Below are 9,928 nucleotides of genomic sequence, written 5' to 3'. Positions count from 1 at the left end.
AGGAAACATATAAATGAGTTGGAAAATTTGCCGTTTTAATCCTTCATTTCTTTAATCTAAACCATTTCTCTTTTAAACTTTCTAATTTAACCAAACGGTTAAATTATCCTTTTAACTCGAGTCGATACGTATTATTTATATTCATATAAATAATACTAACTTAAAAATTATTATTTTCCGTCAATAATCTTTCAATTGCTATTCTCGAGGCTTAATTGGCTAATTTACAATTAGGTCCTTGAACTTTACAAAATTGCAATTTAGCCCAAAACGCATCCGCGTCCAGATTTTAAAAGGTCTCTGATTGACTCGAGACTTTTACCACATATACTATAAAACATTTCGCGGACCTTGGCGAAATAATTTCCATTTTAAGTCGTAGTGGCTAAATTACCACTTTAGTCCCTGTACCTTATTTCGAGCTTTTCTTGACATTTTTCCTTCTAATTCCAATTCTAACTTTAGAATTGAAATAAAATATTAAGTTTCTCGAAAATTATTTCCAATATCGCCACCCTGGCGAAACAGGACTGGACACGTAGTCCAATTAAATGCTTCAATGTTTTGGGGTATTACAATTATATATCAGAGATGTATCGGAGATGTATCGTATATGTATCCAAATATGTATCGAAACTACAATTTGTTTAGCATAGCTGCCTAAGAGATCAGACCTTCACTGTTTAATTTTTTGCTTGCTAAAAATCGAACACAAAGGAGTTTTTCTTGAAACTCAGAGAAAATAGAGCTGAAAATATGAAGTTTGTTCTATATTTTTGTTTCCGTACACTATTTTGTCTCTAAAATTTTATTAATTTTCAAATTTTGTTAATGGGTTCCACTAGAATCCATTAAATTGCAGTACTAACTTAGCTAAACTTGCGTGTCTTAGTCTTCACCGGCAACCACTTTTTCAACGGCAACAACCGGTTCATCCCTTCATCGGTAACAACGGCCAGACACATCGCCAGTGTCTTCTTCCCATAAAATCATCAGTAGATGATTCTTGATCTTTTTCTTACGGTCTTCATCATTAGATGAAATAATCCGAGTTAACAAAAGCCGATTTTTTTTAAAATGTTAACTATTTTTTTTTTGAATCTGTACAGTGTTGGTGCAGTAAAAATTTAGGAGAAATTATGAGGATTTAATTCTTTCTTTTCACTGCTAAGCATGATTTACTATATGGGTGTGGGTTTGGAAAGATGACGATGAAGAAAGAATTAACTATAGGTGTGGGTATCTAGAAAGATGGTGCTGGTGAAAAGTATTAGAGAAAAATTGTAAGGTTGTAATAAAATAGGTAAGGAAGTAAACTGTATAAGAAAAAAAGTATTGTGTGAAAATAGAAGCTCTTTTTATGGTTTTCTTGTTATTTTCTCATCGAACTATAGTTCTTTTACAAAACGGTTATCGACTTACTGATGTGGACGAGATAAAGATGTATAATCAGCCATCAAGTTGGTAAGAATTTTGTCACAAAAAAAAAATTGTTCGGTAACTATTTTATAAAAAAAGTGCAAGTTCCATAACCTTTTTTTTACTTTTTATAATTTGGCTATCAATTTATCAAAAATATATAGATCGAAGACCTTTTGATAACAAAAATAAAATCATTTATGAGTTATATTATTATTTTTTGAAAAGATTACGTATTTATCTAAAAAAATTGACAGATTTTATCTCAACACGGAAAATTAAAAAAAATACCTCACATTTTTCCAGATCTATGTTTTTACTCTCGGTATTTAAAATAATAATAATTTTACTCCGTTATCATATAGATATCAGAAATATTATCATACTGATATCATAATTTTTTTGTAAAATTATTTTACATAATTTATCATACTATTATCATTAACATATTTTTATAAAAACTATCATTGATATTTTCATAGCATAATTTATCATAACAATATCATAAATGCTACCATAATATTATCATATAGGTATCATATATATTATCATATCGATATCATAATCTTTTTGTAAAATTATTCTGCGTATTTACCATACTATTATCATAACTTATTTTCATAAAAATTATCATAATGTACTTTATCATAAATATTGTCATAACATTATCATAATGTGATTTATCATAATTTTTTATCATAACCTTATCGTACTATTATCATAACCGTGTTTATCTATTATCATTACCGTCTCATATTATTATCATAATTGTATAATGCAAAAATAATTTACATACTTTATCATAACCTTATTATAAAAAAAAATTATTATATGATAATACTATAATACTGATATGATAATATTATGATACCGATAAGATAATACTAATGATACCGATATTGATAATCAAGTATTGTTTTCTACAGAAAAAACTATCTGTTTTTAGTATTATGATACTAATATGATAATATTAGTGATACTGATATGATAATCAATCACTCTTTTCTGTAGAAAATTATTTTTTTACAGATTTTTAAGTCTGAAACTGAAAAAATTAAAAAAAAAATAGATTTGGAAGTTAAAGTAAATTGTAATAATCACCACGAGCTGTGAAAAAAATAGCTCGAGTAGTGTACTTTATTGAGGATTGATAATTTATTTTTCATCTTTATAAGTAGATCTACGATCAGACAATGCACATTAGCGTAAATTGTCTGTTCCGTATTAGATCATTTTAAAATTTTAATTTTTTTATAAATATAAATCTTTTTAATTCGATTTAATAAAATTTGATGATTAAAAAAATTAAATAATAATTACTGAATTAAAGTGCAGGAGCTGAATTATGAGTTAAAATATCACCTTACTCCCTTGAATTATTATTTTTTTGAGAAGAAGTCCCTTGAAATATTAAAATGGCCTTATTGTGTTCTAAATTCAATTTAGTCATGTTGAACATATAATTTTTGCATTTGAGCCATACCTATCATGCCACTTTAATTAAAAGGTCCAAAATTGTGCTCTACCTGCGGTTTTCATACTAAAAACAATGACCATGTCTTGAGGCATTGCATCTTCGCTAGGGAAGTTTGGCGCAAAACTCATCTTTATTATGGTACAACGGTTCGTACTGATTTTTTCACTTCTAACTTTGATGATTGGTTGTTTAAAAATCTGCAGGTTCACAAAGACGAAAGAAAAGGATCTTGGGATATCTTCTTTGGCCTGACGTGTTGGAGTATTTGGCAACACCGCAATAATTTTGTTTTCAAAAACGAGAGATGCAGCTCAGCTTCTGTAGTTCAGAAAATCATTCATCACGTTGAATACACCAACGTGGCCCATCGCTACGCCATTCTTTCAAATCCAGGGCTAAGTCATAAAAAGGAGCATCTGATAGGTTGGAGTCCTCCCCCTGCTCAAGTTCTAAAGATCAACACTGATGGAGCGGTTCGCTTTCCGGATTACAAAGCTACCTCAGGCGGCGTGGCTCGGGACGACACAGGAAGATGGCAGTTTGGTTTCAGCAGGAACATTGGTCACTGTTCTGTCCTTCAGGCAGAACTATGAGGTGCTCTTGACGGGCTTGATATCGCGTGGATTAGAGGTTACAAGAACGTCATTCTTGAGATGGATAGCAAGCTTGCTGTTGATGCCCTTAATATGGAGAATTATTCAACTAATGCCAATTCCAGCTTGCTAAACAATATCAGAAACTTTTTAATGCGAGATTGGCATGTTACAGTGGTTCATATCCACCGCGAAGGTAACCGTTGTGCAGATCATATGGCAAGCAATGGCTTTCACCACGATGTGGGTCTAGTGATCTATGATAGCATACCTACGGGAGTTGCGGACTGCATTTTGGATGATATTGCCGGAGTTTCTTTTCCCAGAATGTGTAGAATGCTTTAGCTTTCTTTTGGCCTTGGCCTCTCCTCTCTTTCAAAAAAAAAAAGGTCCAAAATTCATCAAAATTAAGTTTAAATTAAAAATACAGGTCCAATCAGACTACTCGATGGAAATGAAAATACATTGACCATAACCCCTAAACCTGATTATTGGCCCAATACCTAACACTATGCTATGGACTGCACATACAAACGCCTTAATACAAGTCCTTTCTCCCTTCACACAAATTCTTTTTAGTTCTGCCACTCGAATCTAACAATTTAATACAGCCATTCAATTAACAATCACAGAAAGAAAGTAGTACAGTTTTCAGATTCTACACCATGATTTTAAACCAATTTTAAATATATATGAAAGTTTTTTGCTCATTTGGTACTGTGGTAATATGTCAAGTATACTCCCCATGGGAGCCAATTCCGAAAAAAGAAATACATATTACTATCACAACCAAGTCGGGCCAACTCATGAGTATCTTGGTATTGACTTGATGTTAATCCATTCGAGTTTTCATTCGAACTACTTAAGTCAATTGCATAATCGAGTTCGAATGTTAAGATCCTCGGGTTGATCTTGCAAGTCTAATCTACTTGTAGTTTATTTATTTTCTTATCTTTTGTAATTATATTAAAAATAATATTTTTAATCAACAGTATTATTTCTAATTGCATACAAAAAAATTAAAGAATCCAAGAATATGCAAACAGTCAAATGCCATAGACTTTAGAACAAAAAATGAGAAGAAAACACTGCTTGCTATCACAAATTGTTCTCATGAGTCATATAATTAGTTCCGGGGATTCTCACTCAAAATTTGCTACATCAATCCCCCATTTGGGGAAAATAATTGCTGCATTTTGCAATGTTAGCCCTACTATACACAACCAAAATGGATAAACAACAGAGAAAATACGACGTAGGTCGTTGTCTAGCATTCCGAACCTGACTCTAATGGCGACTCTTCTTCAGTTGGTAACTTCCGGCTATCAAAAGGAGGAGGTGGCGGATCGACTGTCAATGTACCTTCCAACACCTTCACTACCTCGCTCATCGAAGGTCTCATTCGTTCATCGGTTTGAAGACACCAAAATGCAATTCTCAATGTTCTCTCCAGCTCATCCATGTCAACCCCATCGTCAATTCTTTTATCCACAACACTCTCCGGGTGCCCCTCGATCCATTCCTTATACGCCCATTCACAAACATCCTCGACTTCACGACACCCTGTTACCAATATCAATACCATCTTGCCGAAATCCTCCACGTCTTTCTCTCCGACATATGATGCAGCCTCATCATGAACTTTTCCTAACCCGAATTCGCTTACCTTGGCTTGGAAATTCTTATCCAATACAACATTTTCACACTTCAAATTCCCATGGCTTATAAACTCTCTACATTCTGTGTGCAAGTAAGCAATAGCTCTTGCCACACCCAACCATATCTCAACTCTCCTCCTCCAACTCAATCTCTTACACAACTCATCTTCTACTATGAATTTATCGACAGAGCCATTTTTGACGTACTCGTAAATTAAAAGTCTTTCACCTGAATCACAACAATAGCCATTAAGCTTCACCAAATTTTTGTGATGTATGCTTCCGATTTTTGAAACAGCAGCTCGAAACTTCCTTTCTTCTAAACTTGTTTCCAAGTCCTTGATTGCTACAGGCTGGTGATTCGGAAGCACACCTCTATACATCTTTGGCCCGATTTGATGCTTAAAATTTCCTGTGATGTCTTTGATTTCAGCATAGGATAACATCATTAGACCCTTTGAGTTACTTCCCATATGCAATAAGGCAGCTTTCTTCAACATCATATTTCTTCTTCTATAGATATAGCAGCCAACTGCAAACTGGATTACAGTTAATACAACAAATGTTACTGAGGAAGTACCAACAAGACAGGGAATGCACAACCTCATTGGTGCCTTTGTTGCAGATTTTGCTGAAGTTCTCGTACGGTGGGGATCAACAGCTATGGGGTCTGCACATGTCTTAATAGAGGATATTGAACTCAAAGAGGAGCTTGAATATCCAGAGAAGTACTTGGAGTTTTTGATCCGGCATTCAGCAGTTCCATCGTTTGTGAAAGTCACAGCAGTACAATCCGGGTCCTTGGAGCAGAAACTTTGGCATTCCTCTAAGCTAGTGTGGACAATTGTGTCACTTGGTGGATAAATCTGATAAAGAAAGGTATGCTCATATGTGACCATACTGGTAACAGAACCGCAATTCTGTTCAAAACACTTTGAGTTAAAATCTGATGTTGTCTTTAACGGACATTGGCATTCAGGAGAACCTGATGAATTATAGACACAGATTCCATGGTGGCCACAAGTTGCAAACACATTGCACTGATTATCAACAGCTTGCCAGACTGATCTCCACGACTGCGAAGCATTCACCCACGAGTACATCCGTAGATTACCATCAACATCTAGCCTTAACAATCGAAACAGCACAGTATCATTATGATCCTCACCAAAGACAGACCACATGGGATCCAAAGTTTGATTTACAATTTGCAAGACTCCATTAGAGGTTAGGACAGCACTAAGATTCGAAGCAGACGGATTTCCACTAGTCCAGAATTTGACATTACTCTCCCACCGTAGCTGTAAATCCCCGGAAGCATTCATGTAAAGACTATAGTAACTCGACACAGGACTTCTGCTTGCAGCTCGAAGCATTTTGTTAACTGATAAACTCTGCCCCGGAAGAAGTGTATCAGTTGGATTATCAAAGCTTTGCCAAGCAACAGCCCCAACTTTATCCAGCAGAACAAAATTACCATCATCGCGAAGAAAAGCCGAAACAACACCCAATTCGCTAGTTTTACTACTCCACACAGTTACTCCCTTCGACGAATCAACCAAAACCAGTTCCCCATTTTGGGAAAGCTGGAAAAAAGACCTGTTACCAACTGTAACATCAGCTCCAGCAATCCATACAACAGTTTGCTTACCAACAGGAATGGAATTTGAACTAAAATGAATACCAACACTGAACTGATTAAACTGATCAGAGCAGTTAAAGAATCTAACAGCAAAATCACCACTTGGAGATACCCATGAGTTATTTTCCTCGACAGTAAGTGTTGAGCCTAAGTGAATTTGTGAAAGAACACCATAAAATAGACAGAACCCAGTTGATAAAAACAACAGAACATTGAAGAACTTGTCCTGTGTAAGCATACTTAATGGGCTTAGAACAAAATAATCATAAGATGGTAAGGCTAATGAACTTCAAATTAAACATCTTACATACAAATTCAAGAAAATAGGCAAGTGGGGATTAATATTTGACCAAGCAAACAAGATTAAACAGTGGGGTTAAAACTAAAATGTAAAATTGTAAGACATCAATGAGCTGTAAAGAAGAAGGAGAAATGGGATTACATAAAAAAAAGTATATTTATTAATGATGGTGAAGATTAGTAATAGATGAGAGAAAGAAAAAATGGGTTGGTTGAAAAATTGAAACTTTATAATGGGACCCAAAAATAAGGCCAATGAGTTACAACTTACAAGTTGACGCAATCACTTTCTCAGCAAAAAAACATGAACAGACAATGATAGACTGCAAATGAAAAACTGAAATTTGAACACCAATTGTTCATAAATCAAGAAAAGATTGAACCAGACTCACAAGAAATGAAGTGGGCACCTTCAGATTTGGAGTAAGAACAAGAAAACTGAGATCTAAACGTAAAATTTTGTTTCTTTGGTTATGTATGAAAATGCTTTCAAGAAAATGAATGAGCTTCAAATGTCAAGTGTTTAAGAAGATAGAATTTTTGAGAAGATGGTTTGCAGAAAAGTGAGAGATTGGGAAAGTAAGTGAATTTGAGTGTGTGAGTGTGCGAAAGGGAACACTGTTTGCAAAGAGAGAGTGGATTTTTTATGGAATTTTTACTCTTTCCTTTTTTTAATTGTTTTTTAAATTTCCTTACATTTTAGATCATTCATTGTTTTCCTTTTATGGGCTAGCCAATAGCAATTCACTATTTAAAAATTTTAGTGTTGAAATGAAATTTTGGGAAAGAGTTTATCAATCATCAATGGATAATATTTTTTTTAAAGAATAAATATTTGTTTAAAATTAATGATAAACTTTAAAATATACTTTAAATAATAGTACTCAATCTATATACTACCTCCGGATTTTTTAGTTGTCCATTTAGATAAATAAATTTGTCTATATTTAGTTGTCCATTTAAAATTTCAAGATAACATTAGCTATTATCTTCCAAATTTAACCCTTCCTAATAAATGACACTATAACTCAATTTACAAAGCATTTATTATATAGTAGGGTTATATTAGTATTTATTTCTATTAGTTAAGATAAAAAATTTCACTATTTTAATATGTGCAATTTTGGCTAAATGGACAACTAAAAAAGAACGGAGGGAGTATTGATTATTTAACATATAAATTTTTAATAGGGTGTAAGTTTATTCTAAAATATAGGGTGTTATAAATCTATACTATATATAAAAGCACGGATGGGGGGGGGACAGGCAAATTTACCAAATAATCCTTTTCAATTTAATACTAAATAAAGGTTTTATTGTCATTAACTAATTGGTTATTTAATCAATCATTATTGTAATTAAAATCCTAATTATAATAGATAACTAAATTATCTCCAATTTAGTCTTTAGTATGTAAAATATAACTAAATTGTCTCCAAATTAGTAGGAATACCTATCTTTTAGTTTGATTGAATTACAAAATTTTTAATAACCGAATATATTATATTTACTTTTACAAAAATTCTTAATTAATTTAATATTAATTATAAATAAAAAATTAATATAATTATAATAAATTTACTAATATGTTCATTGACAAGTTACGTTACGAGCCACGTGCATAGCACGTAATGCGAAACTAGTAATAATTAAAAGACAAAAAGATATTTTTTATTGTTTTCCTTATTTTGTGTTACCTTAGAGCATAAGCAGGGGCAAATCCAGGGGTCGAGGAGGGTCGTCGAGAACAAAGTTTAAAAATATAAAAATTAAGGCATTTTTTTGTATAACCGCTCCTTATAAGTCCTAACATCGGTTTTTCTCATGTAGGGGCGGTTCCTCCAAGTGATTGTTAACACACTGGCACTATATTAAACAATTGTTTAATTTTTTTAAATAGCCGAATATAAAAAAATTTGACCCTTTTCGGTTGTAGTCCTAATTTTTCCCCGAGCATAATCATTAGATATGGATAGGACATTTTTTGAATTTAATGTTTTTTCAATTGATAAGGTAAAAAATGGAAAAAATATTGTTCGATAAAAGTAATTATTATTTATAAAAATGACAAATTTTCTATTTTCTATTTTAAAATATAATTTTAAATTAAAAAGACGACAAAGTTTTAAAATCTAAATATTATTATATTTTTTTTAGTTGTAAAATAATAGTAAATTTTATTGATTTTATAGAAAAAAAGATCATTTATGCTCTTAGGTTTTGACTCGAGGATCAAATAAATTATTGAATCTGGAAATATTTAAATATATCTCTAACGTTTTAAAAAATAAACAACCAGACTTCCCAATTTTAATAACCAGGCCTTAATGTTTTATTTATAATTTAAAATCGCGGTTTGATTCTTCATTTTTAAAATGTTAAAAACATATTTAAATCTTTTTAGATATTAAAATTTCACTTGAATATCATAAATGATTTTTTGTTTTCAAGATACCTTGATACAAACCGTGTTTAAATAATTTCTGTCGTGTGCAGGAAAGCCCTGGGAAGCCAAAGAAAAAAAATCGCCACGTGGTAAGGTTTTTGAAAGTGATAAAGTAAGGAATTCTATGCTAAAACTCGTCAGCTTTAAGCAGTCAGCCATTGACAATCTTTCACTACAAAATCCACCTCATCCTTCAAGAACGTTGGAATTAGAAAACATATGAGAAAAAAATTATACTCATATTAATATATTCTTTTTAATCAACGGGGTTGATTCAAGTGATAAACAGTTTTTGACAAAAAAAAATGATAAACGGCTTGATATCGCTTAAGGTCTCGAGTTCGAGTCTTATAAATGCAAAAAATCTCCTTTGGCAGACTCACCCACCATACC

At 32.3% G+C, this 9,928-nt stretch overlaps 1 protein-coding gene across 1 annotated transcript; it reads right to left on the bottom strand.

Moving 5' to 3' along the window:
• Positions 1 to 4,564: 4,564 nt before the first annotated feature.
• Positions 4,565 to 7,743, bottom strand: LOC126678076 (G-type lectin S-receptor-like serine/threonine-protein kinase SD3-1). The gene has a single exon (XM_050372946.2). It carries the CDS (start codon positions 7,025 to 7,027, stop codon positions 4,757 to 4,759), a length of 2,271 nt encoding a protein of 756 aa, XP_050228903.1. The 5' UTR covers positions 7,028 to 7,743; the 3' UTR covers positions 4,565 to 4,756.
• Positions 7,744 to 9,928: the final 2,185 nt, after the last annotated feature.

The sequence above is a fragment of the Mercurialis annua genome, linkage group LG4, assembly GCF_937616625.2.
Source record: "Mercurialis annua linkage group LG4, ddMerAnnu1.2, whole genome shotgun sequence".
In the NCBI taxonomy this organism is placed as follows: domain Eukaryota; kingdom Viridiplantae; phylum Streptophyta; class Magnoliopsida; order Malpighiales; family Euphorbiaceae; genus Mercurialis; species Mercurialis annua.
Note: the sequence above shows the minus strand (reverse complement) of the source record. Positions and strands in the feature narration are given on the sequence as shown.